The 17487-nt window shown below is 41.7% G+C and overlaps 1 protein-coding gene across 1 annotated transcript in view; it reads left to right on the top strand.

The window, feature by feature from the left end:
• Positions 1–3632: 3632 nt before the first annotated feature.
• The window catches only part of SH3BGRL2 (SH3 domain binding glutamate rich protein like 2), a 48297-nt gene continuing 34442 nt past the window's right edge, over positions 3633–17487 (top strand). Inside the window, exon 1 of the mRNA XM_037392841.1 lies at positions 3633–3913. Within this exon, the coding sequence (XP_037248738.1) occupies positions 3869–3913 (45 nt within the window). The 5' untranslated portion in view covers positions 3633–3868. The remainder of the gene's footprint in view (positions 3914–17487) is intronic.

Consider the following 17487-nt stretch of genomic DNA (forward strand, 5'->3'; position numbering starts at 1 on the left):
CTATGTGAATTTACTGCTTCTTAGCAATGTTTCACAGAACCCAAAGAAATAACTGATGGATACCAACAACCCACAGACCAGAAAACGTCTACAATGCCTCAGACAGACTGTTCCTTTCAGGTGAGAGATTAAGCCATTTTAACCATTTTTTCAGTCCTGAACATACTACTCGATTTCTCCAGGATTGTTCTCCTATGCCTGTTGCACCTTGCTATAAAAATAATTTTTATCATAATTAGAATCTTCTTTGTCCAAGGTTGTACTTTTATACTTCTGTTTTCACATGTTTGCAAGCCTTGGTTTTGTGTGTTCTGTTACCTTAGCAGCAGTAAATTTCTGTTTAATCTGCCATGAAGATCTGGCACAACAGTGAATCGTTCCTACCATGAAGTTTATAGAAACTACCCTCTGCCCTCCATAAATTCACATTTTCAACTCCAGTCTTAGAATTCAGTGTTTCTGTACCTCCTGTAAACATGGAAAACTGTTCATAAATAATTTTAATGAAGTTTTTAACTTACTACATTTCTTCTACTTAACTAAATGTTTGTACCATTTGGTCTTCAAGCCTCTAGAGCTGTACTATAGAAATGGAGTTGAAGGTATGGCCTCAGGATATTTACCAGCAGTGGCTGCAGGACAGAGGGTGAGGCCTGTGTTAACCTGAAAGTGCAAAATGTCATGTGGCAACGTCCAATAGGTTTTACCCTCCACTGAGTAACAGTTGTTTGCTTAGGAGCCATGTAAAGTAAGAGGCTGCCCTACAAGCTTTGAAATCTTCAACTTCTCAGTGTAATATTTCTTTTTCTTAACTTTCTGAATTACTTCCATAACAGAAGTAGCTTTTTTGTGCATATAGAAACATTAGCAAAAGAAAGAAATGAAAAAGCTGTCTGGATTCTCAATGCCCATGCTACATCAAAGTTGATACTGAGAAGTTATAGGTGCAAGATTTTTAGCCCCAAATATTATAAATTTACATATAAAAGCTGATAATTACAAGAAAATTCATTGAAATACAGCTTGAGAATGTTCAAAATCTGTTTCAAAGGGTGTTTGAAAGGACATTTTCAGGAAGTTGCTGGATTCGTTGCAGCATAGTTGAACGCAGGCTGGAAGCCACCTGCTCTGTCTTTGATGGTGTCTCTAAATATGTGTGGAATATGGATTCTGAAGCATTGGCTAGAAGTTGTGTCAAGTGTGATGGATGGAAGATCTCCATGAGCTCTGGCACTTTATCTCAGTTTGGGTCTATCAGCTCTGGCCATGATTTTGACTGCTCAGGCTCTGTGTTGAAGTTCAAGCTGTAGGAACCTACTGACCCAAGAACAAAATGGGAAACTAAAAACAATGAAAAGAAAAATGTACATTGGCTTGGCTGGCTGGGATTAGTTTGGGGCATTTGAAATGGAATAATGGGTTTGAAATTCTTCTAATGGGTGCTGTTTTCACCTGGTTTTACTTTTCCTACCACCTTTTTTCCCCATAGTTTTTGAGAATTTATGCAGCTCAGTAACACTTTGAAGTGAACTGAAATGAAAGTTGTTTGTTTTCCAGATGGGAAAGGAGAGTAGATTTGTGGGGTTTTGGAGCTGAAAAAGTAAAGGACTCTTAGAAGGAAAGGAAACAACTTCAAAAATCTTAGTTTTTACAGTCCCATTAGAATTTCTTAATTTTCTTATTTACATCTCTTGCTTTTTCCAGTTAGTGCCATTGCCACATGGTTTCTCTAGGTTTTTGGTTATGTGTCAAGGCTGTCTCTGAGAGGTAGGAGCATCCTCTTCTTCTGTGTAGTGAGAGTGAAAGATGTTCAGCATCCTTCAGGATCAGACTTTGCAATCTTTCTTTCTGTTCTGCTGTATTTAAGAAATATAGCAGAACGAAGGAGTTATATTATAATGTAATGCTATATATTAATGCTGTGAGGAAATCAAATACAACCAGCTGCAGTGAGTTGCCCTGATTCTATTTGTTTCATACAATAACAGTATGGCCAAACTAGAATATTAAAAATAGTATTTTCTAGTAGGCAGTAAATAGGGAAGTAAATGGGAAGTAAACATCTCCATCTTTATAAAGAAAATGTCAGAAATAATCCTGCAGTGTGAAGGAAATTGACTCAGTAAGGTAATAGGGATTTTCCAGCAAATTCCTATAATTACTCACTGTCTCAGAATTTTAATGAGTTGTTTGGAGTTACATTACAAACCTTAGAAAAAGTTTACCTCCTTTGCCTCTTTTGCTGGTAGTTCAGCTGCAATCAGCCAATAAACACTTGTTGATCACTGGTTTGTGGTTCCCACAGTAAGAGTTGTGCTCAAATTAAGGCAGGAGCACTGAAGCCAGAAAATCTTAACCTTTGTACCTACGTTTACTCTGATGAAGTTTACTCTTTTCAACGAGCACACTCACGAAAGCAAAGTAATGCATAGTTATAAATCTTTGCAAGATTGGTACCTGAATTCCCATTACAGGATTGGACTTTATATCACTGATATTGAGCTCCACTCCAGAGGACAGTGAAGTCAGTGGAAAGCCTCCCTATGACTTCCACAAGCTATAAACCAAGCTTAAAGCACTGAGTATCCTGATTCTTTTTTAGGGTTCTTGCTAGGTACCTTCCATGAGACCTGCAGGATTTCAAAATAAATGATCAATACTCAAACGTGAAGAAAGCTCTAAGGACATATTTGGCAGCAAGTTGAGGTCTGTGCTTGGTCTGGACAGTGGAAGTTCACCGAGGGGGGAGGCAATGTGAAGGTGTGAAGGAGGCCGATGCCATGGACTTCGCCATCAGGGTGAAACACTGGGGAGAGTTCAGCCAGAGGCAGCGCGCATTTCTCGCTGCATGTAGGGAAGTAAGAGGATGAGGGTTATGACTGTAATAACACATATAAGGCTGCCAGCTACGCGGTTCTGAGTCTTTAAATAAAGACAGGCCGTGTCCTCACCGACCCAGAAGCTGATGAGGGCTGTAGGGATTCCCCTCAGTCACTTGCAGATGACCTGACTGATGGAGGGGTTATTTGGGGTTATCTGCTTATCCAGTTGATTAATAACATCTGTTCCACAGCTGACAATATTGAGAACTCTACATCTATACCAGGGAGTGGAAATAGGCAGCATGGTTTAACTCCTTTGAGATGTGTGGTGTAGGACAGCCCTCTTGCCCACTGGCCTGCCCCCCTTGAGTTGTCCCTTTTGCCTGCCCTGACAGGAATGTGGCTGAGTGGCCTGTCGGGAATGGCACCATTTTCCACCCCTTCATTGCTGTAAATGGCAGCCACTGGGGCCAGACCCGGGCCCGGGTGGCTCCGCATTCGGTGAGAGGCCCAGGAGCAGCCCAGCGGGCCAAGCCGTCAGGGAGGAGCAGCCCTGAATGGCGAAGGCACTGAATTTAAGTGCGTTGGTCATCAAGCTCTGAGGCCACCCCGACCTGCGGGCAGCGCACCTGGAGGGCGGCACAAGCCCCTTCCCAGCCCCTCGGAGGCGCACCCGGCGGGCGCTGGGGGCTCGGCGGGCTGCCCGCTACCCCCAGCCTTGCCGGTGCGGGGCGGCCGGCAGCGCGGTCCCCCGCCCGGGGAGAACTACAGCGCCCGTCGGCCCCTGCGCGCCGCCCCCACCTTTCCCGCCTCTCGCCGTTCTCGCCTGCCTCCTGTCAGCGGGGAGCCGGACCGGCGCGCCCCGGAGGGGCTGCCGCCGCGGGGGAGGGGTGCGGCGAGCGGCGGCCGCCCGCGGGGGGCAGTGGCGGCGTGGAGCGGGGCGACCTCGTCCCCGTGCCCGTCCCGCGTGGGGGAGCGGCGACCCCGCAGCCTCACTGCCCCGTCCCGTCCGGTCCCGCCGCCGCGGCGCGGCTCATGAGGTGAAGATGGTGATCCGCGTCTTCGTCGCCTCCTCCTCGGGCTCGGTGGCGGTGAGTGGGAGCGAGCGGCAGGGCGAGAGGAGGGGAGCGGGGCCGCCGCGGCCGGGACTCAGCCGCTGGGGCCGGGGACAGCGCGGGGCGAGGCTGCCCGGTGCTTGTCAGCCGCCGCTCGCCGTCCCCGCGGTTGGCGGGGCTGCCCCGCACGCCGCAGGGAGCGCAGGGCCGGCAGGGCGCGTGAGGCGCGGGTCCGCTGTGCCGGGTCCTGTGTGCGGGGGTGTGTGTGACAACTGCTGCCCCTTACCCCCCGCCTCGGGGGGCTGCCAAAGCTTAACTTGATCGTAAATTGCCTTTGGCAAACCAACCCCCTCCCCCCCCCCCCCCCCCCGAAACCTCTTTGTAGGGGACAAACATTGGGCGTGTTGAAAGGGTCCTAAAGGTGATTGAACAGGGCTAAAGTTGCCCGCTTGGGAGGGGGGGTCAGCGCCGCGGTGCAGGGGAGACCGCCCGGAGGCGTGCGGAACCGTCAGGTGCAGTGCCTCGGTGCCTGCCAGCCACTGCAGGCTTAAAAAATAAATAAAAGGGGAGCCTAGAGACAAACTTGAGGCCGCTGGCACCTCTCTGTGTTAAGAAATACTTTGGAAAAGGTACAACTCCTTTCAAACTCGGTTTTGAAAGGCATCGCTGCATCCTCTGCTTAATTAAAGCTCTTACAGCTTTCTCTTGTTGAATTAATTATGCATGTGACCTATGAATTTCCATATTTTCAAATAAAGTGACAACTTTTATTTCCGTTAAGGCAATCTGAGCATAAGCGTTCTACTGAATTTGTTCTTTAATGAGAGACATCAGAAGGGTTTAGATGTAATTGCTATTCTTTATGCTTCAGCAGTAAAGGCAGCAGCATTTTTGCATTGTGGAAGGATGTAGCGCTGTATTTTGCCATCTGAAGGGTTACCGTGTGTTTGCTTCCTTCAGCCTTTTACTGTGTGATACTAGTTTTCAGTTCAGTGGCATGGTGACAGGTATGTGTTCTGATATGTTTTGGCATTAAGTGTTGAAAATGCTTAGAGGCTGCATTACAGCTAATACAAACTAATTATCCATTTCAGTAGCCAACTGAGTAAACATGGAGCATCTTCAGAATTCTATAATCCATGTTTATCAAGCATCCATAATATAAACATCTTCCCTGCACGGGCAGTTGGGCAACGCTGTGGTAGTGCAATATTGCTAGGTTTAGTTTCTGTTTCATGCCTCGTAGCTTGAAAAATAATGCATAGTTTTATTATTTGTGTTGTTGATAGGAGGGGAAAAGGGCTACATAATTAACTCACCCGTATCTCCAGTCTGTAAATAGGTTATTGATGGGAGTTTTTGATTTTTTTGTTTCTGCCCTGTCTCTGCCTGCAAGGTACATATCCTGCTAACAGCAGCAATGTAACCCTCTTCCCTATCTGTTAACCCAGCAAACCAAATCTGAGGCTGACAAGCAATTTAGTTTGCACATGAGTTCACTTGCTGACTTTTTCCTGGCTTGGACAAAAAGAAGATGATGTATAACACAGATAACAGTTTGCATACTGGTGATAGTCAGCTTTCTTCATCTAGACAGCAGTACATCCAAGTACAGCCTAGCCAGAGAATAGATAATGTAGTTATTGAAGGTACTGTTACACAGGACCAGAACTGTAACAACTCTCTTCTGTCAGTTTTTCTTCATCTGTGTTGTCACAGCGTTTAGGAACCTTCATTATGGGGTAGCTTCCCACTGTTCTCAGCGTCACATCACTGAGGCTTTTTTTTGTGGGCTTTGCAGGGGGTGTCCACAATCAGGGCTAAGTGATTGAGGAAAATGATAAAGAAAAAAGTATTATCAGCTGGTTATGTGTGAATCCACGTCTTAAGAAAAAGGTGATTACTGTATTGCACATCTTTAAACAGAGGAGTCTTAAACTTATTTTAATCCTCCCAGAACTAAACGTTAGTGAAAAGAAAAAGTGTTTGGGTGATGTAATTCCTTGTTGTGTCTTCTAGCCTTCAGCACAACTACATCAGCTACTGTGCAGTGCAGGAGATGGGATGATTTCTCTGTCTAGAGAAATGAGTACCCCTTACAGATCCTAATCTATCTCCTGCTAAAAACAATGTCAGAATCCATGGTTTGATTTCTACCTGTAGGTCAGCTTGAATCAAATTGTGGGCTAGCTGTTTGTAGAGTAGATGTGGCTGAGATTAGTATCTGATCTGCTGTAATTGACCAAAAACTTCTATATGTAATATTTGCTGATAAACTAAAATCAATGTCATAGTGACATGATTCACTTTACTAATCTCACAAGAGGTACCTTGTTAAATTACTGTATTTTAAAATGAAAAGTCTATCTAGTCTCTAGAGTAAGGTTTTAGTTTGGTGGAAATAATGAGCTAAACTCTCTGTGTATGATTCCTTCTGAAATCTTCAGAATACCAGAGTCTAGTGACGGGCATTTGGCTGAAACATTCCTGAGAAATACAGTGGTTGTGTGGTCAGCAAAGGCTTCAGTTTGCATAAATATAACTTCTCCTGGAAACTTTTAAAATATTTATTGATCCTGATACTTGTTATAATTTATTTTGTGCTAAAGAAGATAAAAATGTGTAATAGTCATACATAATTCTAAGAGTTCAGTGCATAAAATGTTTTGGGGGTCATTCTGAAAAATGACAAAAGAAATATTTGGAGTGGATGAGAAGGAACCAATAACAACATGAGCCTTCACTTCATTTGGTCTTGGACTTCTTCCTACAGCATCTTCCTCACATCTGACAGTTCTTAGAACCCTGAGACATTAACGGTAGTAACTATTTTTTGTTGTGTGTTGTGGGTTTTTGTTTGTTTTTTTTTTTAAATAAGATGTGTGAATATAGATGCCTCATGGGCTTGAAAGAGCTGACAGATACCAAAACCTAGTTGTTGCTTGAGTGGCAACATTCATCTTCAGTGTTTAGGGAAGCTGGACTGTGGGTTTACCCTGCAGGGATGCTGTAGACAAGTTACCGAGACCTCCTTGTGGGACAGGAGGAGAGAGGCATTGTGTGTATGTGTACATTTCTAAATAACCTCCTGTTGTTTTAAGCGTGCGTTAGGCAGATCCAATTGAATCATAATTGGAAGCCTCTGAATAGGCAGGCATGTTTCTACAAGCCTTACCCTTTTTTACTTTTTCTGACCTGAATTTCTACTTGCCGTTGGTAAGCTATCTAGAATTCCAAGCACTTCTTTGTAGGAATGGGGAGGCAGGCTTTGCCACTCCTCCCAGATAAGGACAATCGGTATTCTTTTGTGCATAGGAGAAAGGCTACTTTAAAATTAGCATTTACTTTTTCTCCCTCAGCTGTGCTTCACCGTTTTCAGGAAATAGTTTTTGCCCTCGTTTTTCACCAAATAATTCCCAGGTGACTGTAATTTAATCTGTTTCACATTTTCGGGTCTATCAATAAAAAAATACACTTGTGTTACTGTCCTATGTATTGAGTCAGTTAAGTGGTTTTCGGTGTTTTGAAGCAGCCCTAGGTTTAACAAAAAGCTGGTAGTACGAACTAAGTAACTCTATGCCTGGAATTCCTACAGTTATCTCGGGATACCAAGCTAGGGGAGACTTCAGTCCTCTGACTGCAAGAAGACTGAAGTTCTAGTAAGGGGAATGTCATTGAAGAGCCTTCAAATAATGGAGAAACTTCAAACAACTGTCTTACTTGCACTTTTTCACCTGTGGTAATAATTTATTGTCTTGGAGCTTCATCTGTTAAGCTGAACAGATAATATAGGGGAGTTAGTTACTGAAATAATGGAACAGTGGGTGGAATCTACTCTGACTAATAAGAGATGTGAAACACCCATTTGAATTTTTGTGTGTTCATGAGATGTGACAAATACATCACTGAAGTGAATTCTGTTAATGTACAAGGGCAAGTGCTGCTCAGCCACATTCTCCATGAGAACATGGGTTGAGGAGGAACAGCACCAACCCCAAAATAACAGACCTTTTTAAATGACCAAAACTTGGACTTTGACTCTTGCTACTGAAGAGAATGACAGATTTTTGTTTACTGGGAGGCTTGATGAGATAGGTGCGCTTATAATTAATTTTTTCTATGGGAAATACTGGTTTTATGAGACTAAAATTCTGGTGTTGTTTAAACATATTATGGAGGCCAAACGAGTTGGAATTTTTGTTTCCTGGAATGACTTTAAATCACAGTATAAAACATTAGAATGTCAGAATAATTAGTCATGTTTGTTTGGTTCACGTGTTGTTGGATAATGTAGTGAAGACAAATACAATGCTAGCATTCTTGAGGCTAATCTTGTGTACTAGCGATAATGATAAATTTCAGCTCCACCTTTGTTTATACAAAGTCATAGTAATTCAACATTTCTCATAGCACTTCTCAGGAAGAATGTGCTTCTTGTTGAGAGGTGTGGAACAAATAAACTTAGAATGTCACTTCTAGAATATTCACCATCAAACATGTTTTTTTGCTTCTCTGCACCCCAAAAGCACAACAGTTAAAACTGAAAGTGATTTGATTGAGTGATACAAGTGCCTTTTGTGAAAACTGTATTATTTATGGTGGTCGTTTGGAGGGATTTACAACTTGTTGCATGTGATTTATGGAAATTCAACTGCCTATGATATAAAATATTAAGCTTTGCAAATTATAAACATTAACATGATTTTAATATTAAAAGTTTGTAAAATCAGATCAGAGTAGCAGGTAAGTTAGCTTTTCAGAAATGGGACAATAATCTTTACAATTAGAATTGATCCTGCAATATTTGTATGGGAAAGAGCAGTATTTTAAATGCATAACCCAGTACTGTCTAACATCTGTCAGCATGCTGAGTGTACACCTGTTGAATTGGATCCTCAAAGCCTGATTTATGAATCTCACATGAACATATTGTGTCACTTTACCAAGTAAAGGTGGTGGTGCTTTTGGTTGTGCACCTACAAGAGTAGTGCTGTAGCAACAGCAGCAATACTGGAAGAAAAAACTTGGATCCTTGCTCAGTCACAGATCATGTTGTGTGTATCCATGTCCTGAACATTAGCAATTATATCATGTCCACAAGAGAGATCTGGGGACTTCCTGGATCTAGTCCATTTGACTGACAGAATTAGTTCCCTCATCCTTTTCTCAGATTTCTTATTGTCAGATCAGATGGCTCATCTTCATCTCTGCTGGCTTCTATTCTGTTTTGCAAGGTTCATGTGGCAGAGGGAGCCTGAGACCCTCGCTCATGACTGAATTCTGTGAGGCAAGAAGGTGAGTGCTGAGGGCTTTAGCTGTTTTTTCACCCTAAGGACCCTCTGTGGATCTAGCTCTCAAGTCTGTATTCCAAAGAAGGCTAAATTCTGATTGCATCCTCCTGTCCATATGGAGAGAACTAAGAGCCTCTGAACAGTGATTCAGGTAGCTTAAGGAACATGTTCAGGAGGGAGCTGGGTGAGCACCCTAGCCACAAGGATACAGGTAGAATTTAGACCATATGTGTATGGTATTCAGTACCCAAGTGTACCGCTCTTGTGTGCTCTAGTGCTTTTCAAATATTTACATTTCTTGTTGGCAGATAGATTATGTCAGAAATAATGCTACCGTGAGGAATATGCTTTAGACATACATAGTGTCATGAGCAGTATCCCTATTACTGATCTTTGATTACAATTGTAGCTGTAGTAAAACTTCAGAGGAGGTATTGTACTGACTGGGTTTCTGAAGGCTGGAGTGTGTATGTTGACTCCATGTACTGACCTGCTTTGTACAGGTATATGGTTCAATGTCTTGTAACAACTATATAGTGACATTTTCATTAAAGATTAACCCTCTATTTTGAATGTATGCACATGGGTTGGAAAGAATAAAATAAGTAATAAAAGGCAACTTGTTCACTTTGAGAAGGTTTTTCCCCTCTGGTTTTCTACAGAGTACAGCAGTGGCAAAGTGCAAGTCCCTGAATGGACATACTTCACTGGTGGTGACCTATTCTCCTTCATCTTCCACCCATACCAAGCCTAGAAATTATTTTTCCTAACCTTGGTCATAGTGTCAGCCATCACAAGAGGTCACATATAACTGAATTTGATTACATTAATGGAAAAAAATATTGAAGTAATACCTAACTTGCATGCAATTCATTAGTACAGATTACTTTTGGATTACTTATATTTGCCACATTGTTTTGTGAAATGAAAATTAATTTGGGCACGTAACTCACCTGCCTGTTTTCTAGAGGGTATAGCACAGGAGGAAAGGCAGGGAATGAAGCATATGGCATTCTTTGGTTGTCCCCACTTTGTTGTCTGGCACTAGTACAGCAACATATAAACTGCCACATTTACAGTTGCCATCGTCACATTATTCTCTGCCAACATTGCTCCTGCAGAGAGAAACTCCAGCAGAGGGGCAAGGCAGGCAGCTCTTATGGTGTAACTCACTGGGTCACTGCAACTGCTGCCTTCAGTGCCGCTGAACTGGAGATCTTGGTGCCAGCAACTTTAACCTGGTGAATTCACATTGAAAGCAGCATGTTTTCCATATGCAGAGTACTGCAGGCTCAGTGTCTGGTTTCTTGTCACTACAAAGGTTGCTCAGCCAGGGGACAATGAACTGAATTCCATTATGTTTGGAAATCACAGAACTGCTTTCCTAAAATTTGGCTGTTGTTCTGTAAACCTAGGCCAGATACTCACTTCCTCTCTAGATTTTTAATCTTTTTTTTTTTTTTTCCCCAAGAAGTCTGATTTGGGCAAAATGTGTTAAGCACCAGAGTGTCGGTATTTTATTTTATTTCTTTTCTTTTGAAGCCAAGTATCTTTGTAGAAAGATATTAAAAGAAGTTGTTGAATTAAGGTCACTGCTGGGCTAATGTAAATCCTGTGATCTGCAGTCATTTACTGGGATGTGGTGTCTAGTATAGTAAATTCATGTAAGATGTCATCCAAAGCTTGTTGAAATTGGTGAAAACATCTTCATTCACTGACTTTCATCCAAGCCAGGTGGCTTTCATGCTTATCATTAAACCTAAATGATGGTGTGAAAAGTTCAGGACTTATAATAATGTGTATTGTGCTAAATGATTTTGTTCATGCATTTAAACAATACAATGCTGCTGGCTCCAACTTGAAATTACTTGAGTTCTGTCTGCAAACGTAAGATGTCCTCATTAGCAGAAAGGAGAAATAGACCTCAGAATATAATCTTTTACCTAAAATGAAAGAACTAGAGATTGTTGGTAGAAGGGTTGTGTTGGACTTCTAAGCCTCTGTCTTCGGGCAAACCATAGCAAGTAAGTACCATTGCATGACTTACAGGCCACATTCTAGGCAAGAGAGCTGAATTTCCTGAATTGCCATCATTCTGGTGGACAGTAAGGCTAGAAACAAATAACTAGCTCTGCAGAGTTATGCCTCTCTTCTATTCCTGAATACTTAGCATTTTTTAAATTTAAAGACCTATAAATACAATTCAAGGAACAGTGAAGACATACCAGTAAATGTGAAAGTGTACTAATCAAAGTTACCTAATAGTACCAAAGCCCAGCAAAGATTGCCAATGTAAAGGGACAACATTTATTTGGAGTAAATGACCTTTCTTAGTTCTTAAAATACAGGATTTTTTTTAAGCTCTTATAACTGGTATATTGAATGCTCTGGTTCTAATAGTCCTGTCAAAGGTGAAGTATACTGCTGAATAAGTCCATTTCATTTGCTGTATGAATGCTATTGATTTTAATTAAAATCAAGTCTATAATGCACCATGTTTCAGTTCACCTCTGTTAGATTCTCTCTGGTAGTCTTCTGTACAATCCATCTTCCAATTTAATTATTTCAGACTGTTTATCTTTCTGTTTATCCAAAGAGGGAAATGCAGAAGAAAATAGGATTTGTGAAAAAAATAGTCAGCATTTAAGGAAGTTCTTTATTGTATAAAATCAGAATTACTTTTGTCTTTAGCAGTCTGAGTGCAACTTGGAGATAAAGAATTGTCACTAAGCTGGTAACTCGGAGTGTATCATTTCACTAGCAAATACACTGAGGGCAACAGTTTCCTCACCTGCAGCCTCAAGTGCTGGCCTCCTAAGGGAGACTCACCAGAAGGAAATACTGCAATCTTTGTTTTGCTTGCAGTGTTAAAGCTTGATAAGAAGAGTAATGAACACAGAAATGCTGTAGTCCTTGCAGCCTATTCTTAGTTGAAATTTACTGTATCCAAAACCATGGGCATGGTCCAGTATGTCAGTGCTTTTTGCCAGCTTAATATTTTGGTAAGTTTTACAGAAGATAGTTAAGATTTTGCAAGTCCCTTAATTTGGTGGATTTCCTTGTTGGGGAGATGAGGGGAAACGTAGAGGCCATGGTAGTGTTTCTTACCTGCGACTGTCAGTGGAAACAGTCTGCAGTTAGCTGCAAAAGCTCGAAAGAGCTTCTCAGTTCCTCAGTAACCCATCAGATTGTTTCCTTAATCTTCTCTCCTGGGGTTGGTATGTTGTTTAGTCAGCACCCGTTGGGTGGAGAGATGGAGTCAATTCAGAAACCTAAGTCACTGTTGACTCATTTCTAAAAACAAACATCAGATTCATTTTAGTGGGACTCATGTAAGTGAGCAAAGTGTGACCTGATCTTTCAAGGAATAACTCAGAGTTGTTGGTGAACTTAAGATGCTTTGACTGGGAGGAAGGGGTGTGAGATACAAACGTTGTACAGGCAACTCATTCAGCATAGCCTGTCTCATAGCAAGAAAGCATGGATAGAAAACCTGCTTTCTTGTCTTTCTTGGGCGTTAGGCCTCCAGCTATGAAGTATTTTGGGGTGAAATCTTTTGGCACGAAGGAAGGAGAGTAACTGTCTTACTAGCTGATTAATAAAGAGATGCTCTTAGGAGATGCAGGTTATTCAGTGACTCATGTTAATCATCAATATCAGTGTGCTTTTCTGTTGTTGCCCACCTCCCTTGGGTAGGTTAGAGCTTGTCTTGACAGTTAAGACTTCCAGGTTTTGTTGTTGTTGGTTTTGTTCTTTTACCTCTGGATAACTAGCCTGGGAGGTGGTGGAATCACCATCCCTAGAAGAATTCAAAAAATGAGTAGATGTGGTGCTTAGAGGGGTGGTTCAGTGGTGGACTTGGCAGTCCTTGGTTAACAGTAAGACTTGATGGTCTTAAAGGTCTTTTCTAATCTAAATGATTCTATGAACTAACCCTTACCATTCCTAGTAAGATGAGGTGGAAAACTGCAAGGTGTTTCTCATTTTACTGTAAGGAATAAACTTGCAGAAGTTAATGCCTGGGAGTGACCTTTGCATATGTATCAACCTGCCTGTTTTTTTTTAAATATAGATACATAGATGTGCATTTTTGCATACACACATATCTTTATATATATAGTGTGTATGTTATATCTGATTATATCTGTGCATATGTGCATGTGTATGTTTCTCAACCTTGGAATCACTGGTAGATGTTAATTATCACTGGTAAAAATAAACCACTGATTTTTTGCAACCCCAGAAAACAAATAAAGATAACATCCTGGTGCCTCACCTTGGTTGCTCAAGAAATGTCAGCATCTGCTGGGGTCCTGTCAAAAGTGACTGCTACTTTGAGTGGCTAGACCTTACAGAATTGTAACCATGGATGTCTCTCTTCTGTGTAAGCTAGAGTGCTAAAATCATGGTGCTTGCTCAGCTGTCTCTCTTATTCCATGTGTCTCGCCTACACTTCACATTTTTCCTTCTGTAAGTTATTTCAAATAATGAGGTGCTTACAAAACATCATAATAGTTATACCAGTCTAAAATATCCACCAATGTAATTGGCTGATGGGGATTTAAGAGTGGCATAAATATTTCCCTTCCTACCTAGGAAACGGGTAACATCAGTGTAAACAATGTTATGAAGATTTTTATCTTAGAGCTCTGACAGGGCTAGCTGTGATGGTTGAAGACCTCACTGCTGATAACTTCAAAATTGCTCTTCTGCCTGTTGCAGGGCTTCAGGATAGAATGTGTGCCTGCATCCTGGCCTCTTCGGTTGCAGCCTTGTGTGTTTGCCTTCATGGGTGCTCATGGTTGTCTACTAAATACCTTGGACTGTGAAACTGGCCATCTGCAGCACTAGGACATGTCCAGTTTTGCCACTGTTGCAGGAGTGATGATACTTTTGGCAAGCTTTTGCTTGTGACAAAGTGTTAAATAGCCAGTTTGTGGCTCAGAACTTAGCGTTTCATGGGATTGCTCTGCAGCAAACTGCCAGCAGGGTTACCCTCAGAGCTTCTGTTTGTAGGCAGAGCCCTGAAACCATGAACTTCTACTCCGTATTAAATGCAAATCAAAATGTGATTGTGTATGTTCCTTTCACACATGCTGATAAGTTTTTCCTGTTGTTTTTTGGCTTTTTATGCTTTTACAATAAGTCAAAACTTTGTTTACATTCACATGCTAGGAGATACGGCCTGTTATGATCCTTTTCACCAATCTGCTATCTAACACAAGTCCTTTGAATTCATTGGATAGATCCCAGTTGAAGCAAGAGAATGTGACTCAGAAAACAAATTAATCAGAATTTAATGGTGGAAGTTCCATCACAGCTTTCACAAATTTGTTTTGCTTCCTGACATTTCCATGCGCTGCAGAGAATGATACCAGGTATTATCTGTGCTATTAAAACCTTTATGTGTGATTATTTAGAACAATTTAATAGTAACATTAAAAATCAATTAAAGACTGATTTCTTAATCATGGAATTTGGGTCTGTGTTTTTCAGAGAAAAGCAAGTGAAGTTTTGTGTGTCTTCATTTGAAAGAAAGCTTCCTTTGATCTGATGAACAATAGAGCATCAGCAAATGAAACCTGTCATTACATTGCTGCAGGGTTAGTGAAATTATCAACCCTGTCTAACTTAAAGAAACACAATTCAATTATGCATTAAACCTTTGATCTGGCTCTACATCTCCTAGGGTCAGACAATTTTCCTGAAGCATCTCTAAATGAGTGATCTGATATGTTTATATAGAAGCAGAGACAGGTGTGGTATCACATTCTTCAGTAGGAACCTGCTAGGAAGCTAAAATTAGTTAAAAGGAGATACAAAACTAGTCGTTGATCAGAGAAGACAGCTTCCACAAAGTCCCTGATGTGCAAACAGTCCCTTCCTACTTGGTGAAACTGGCTTGCCTGCAGCAAGGTCTGTTTTCTAGGTTCTCAGCACCAGGCCCCAGGGGAGTCTGAAAATCTATGGGTTTATTCAGTATGGTATTCAGTGATACCTTTGGCTATGTGGAGGTGACTCTTGTTGACCTTGCAGGAGATGTATCTGAAATTTATGGGATAATAATCAGATGGCTGCTGTGTTTGGGGATGCAGCTAGTCACTAAGAAAGGGGGCTGCAGATGTATAGAAGAAAAGGCAATTTGCAGATACAGAGCTGCAAGAACACACAAGCTACACAGCTATAGTTGCATTTGTTGAAAGAGAAATAACATTGACATTTGTTAATAAAGTTGGAAGCCTCGTTCTGCTCTCAGTTGAGTCAAAGTAATTTTGTTATTGATCTGAATAACAGCAGTGGCAGTCAGCCCTGGTTTAGAGAGTGGTACCAACAAAATCCATCATCCTAGCCTTACAAAAACATACTGATAGAACTTGGCAGTAATATAGTCCAATTTTATCTGAAACATGACATTTGTCTAGAGCCACAAATGCATTTTTATGTTGCTGTTTCATATACTGCTGGGAAAACCTGTAAATACCTGTAAAAACTTGGCACAACAAATTCTGAATGACTTGCACTGCTGTTATGCTGTTAAAGTGCATTATCAGGGGTGTGTATATCTGTAGTTGGCAGAATGACACATCTGTGCTGTGTGGATAGTGGCTGTCAGGAGAAAAGAGTGAAAGTATTGACAACTTTATTTCACAAAATTGTTTTTCAAGATTTTTGGAGTATTTTGGAATCGGAGTATCTCTGATACTTGAGAATGAGAAAAGAAATAAATGCAAGCATAGTCCTTTAGGGAAAGGCTGGATGTTTTTTCCAAGTATCCAAGGGATCTTATCATTCTCTCAAATTCATGGAGAGGGATTAGTAGCTGCGTGTGAGAAATATGGATTTGCCCGTTTGGTTATGTGAGAACAAGGTTCTCCATGAAACCCAGTATGCTACTGCTAGACTAGGCAGTACTGCAGTCTTGGAGCTTGCTTTAATGTCACTTAAAAACTCTACCATACTTTCAGGAGACTGCTGCATATGGCATCTTGTGGCTCCACATTCTTGTTCAACTAACTCTTATTTCAGAAATAGCTGGAGCTGCAGTTGGGTGTATCTGGTTGTTGGGCTGTGGGTTCTAAGTGACACAGTACAGAGGGTGAAGCCTCACCGGTAAGGTAGGAAATGGCCAGAGGGACTTAACATCTTGAGCTAACAGAACTGAGACTCCATCCAGACAAAATAAGGCTAATTATTTATTACATTTCATGGGCTTCTAGGTGGTTTTTTTTTCCATTCTAATAGATAAATATTCCTATGCCACTGGGTTTTGATGTTTAAAGCTAATGAGAAGGGAGAAACATGACCTATTTTTTCTTAGTGCCAAGAAATTTGCTTTTATATCTCATTTGCAGTAAGTACAGAAAATACAGCTGGGGTTGCTTTATTCATTGTGACAAAACAATGTGACTGATAAATACATAGAAATAGTTCACAACATTTTCAGTGCTCTGCTGACTCACCATGTGACAAAAAAAAGACAATTGTGTGTTTTCATCTTAAAAGTTTAGGTGATAAACATGTTACATAACAGGAAATGTGTGTGAATTTCTTATTAGGGGAATTATTTTTTTGTTGGTTTTAAACTTTCATTTTTCTTCATGGAATTTAGAATATTTCATTTGGAAGGGACCTACAATGATTACCTAGTCCAACTCCCTGACCACTAAAGGGCTGACCAAAAGTTAAAGCATGGTATTAATGGCATTGTCCAAATACTTCAAATACTGACAGGCTTGGGCCATCAGCCACCTCTCTAGGAAGCCTGTTGCAGTGTGTGAACACCCTGTAAAGAAATGTTTCCTAAGGTCAAGTTTGAACTTCCCCTGACACACCTATCATGCATCCTATCACGGGATCCCAGGGAGAAGAGATCAGCACCTCCCTCTCTGCTTTGCCTCCTCAGGTAGCTGTGGACAGCAATCAGGCCACCCCTCAGCCTGCTTTTCTGCTAACTAGACAAACCCAGAGTCCTCAGCCACCCCTCACAGATCATTCCTTCCAGCCCTTTCACCAGCTTTGTTGCCCTCTGGACGCATTCAAGAATCTTAATTCCCTTAAATCGCGGGGCCCAGAACTGTGCACTGTAGTCAAGGTGTGGCCATACGGATGCTGAATGCAGCAGGTTAAACACCTCTTTGGACTGGCGGGTTACGCTGTGTTGGATGCACCCCAGGGTCCAGGTTGCCCTCCTGGCTGCCAGGGCACGCTGCTGACTCATACGAGTATTGTGTAGCTTAGGTGAGTGCACAGTGGGGTGGACTGAGGACTGGCTGGCTGGCTGAGCTCACAGGGTTGTGGTCAGTGGTGCAAAGTCCAGCT

The sequence above is a fragment of the Falco rusticolus genome, chromosome 6, assembly GCF_015220075.1.
Source record: "Falco rusticolus isolate bFalRus1 chromosome 6, bFalRus1.pri, whole genome shotgun sequence".
Classification (NCBI taxonomy): Eukaryota; Metazoa; Chordata; class Aves; order Falconiformes; family Falconidae; genus Falco; species Falco rusticolus.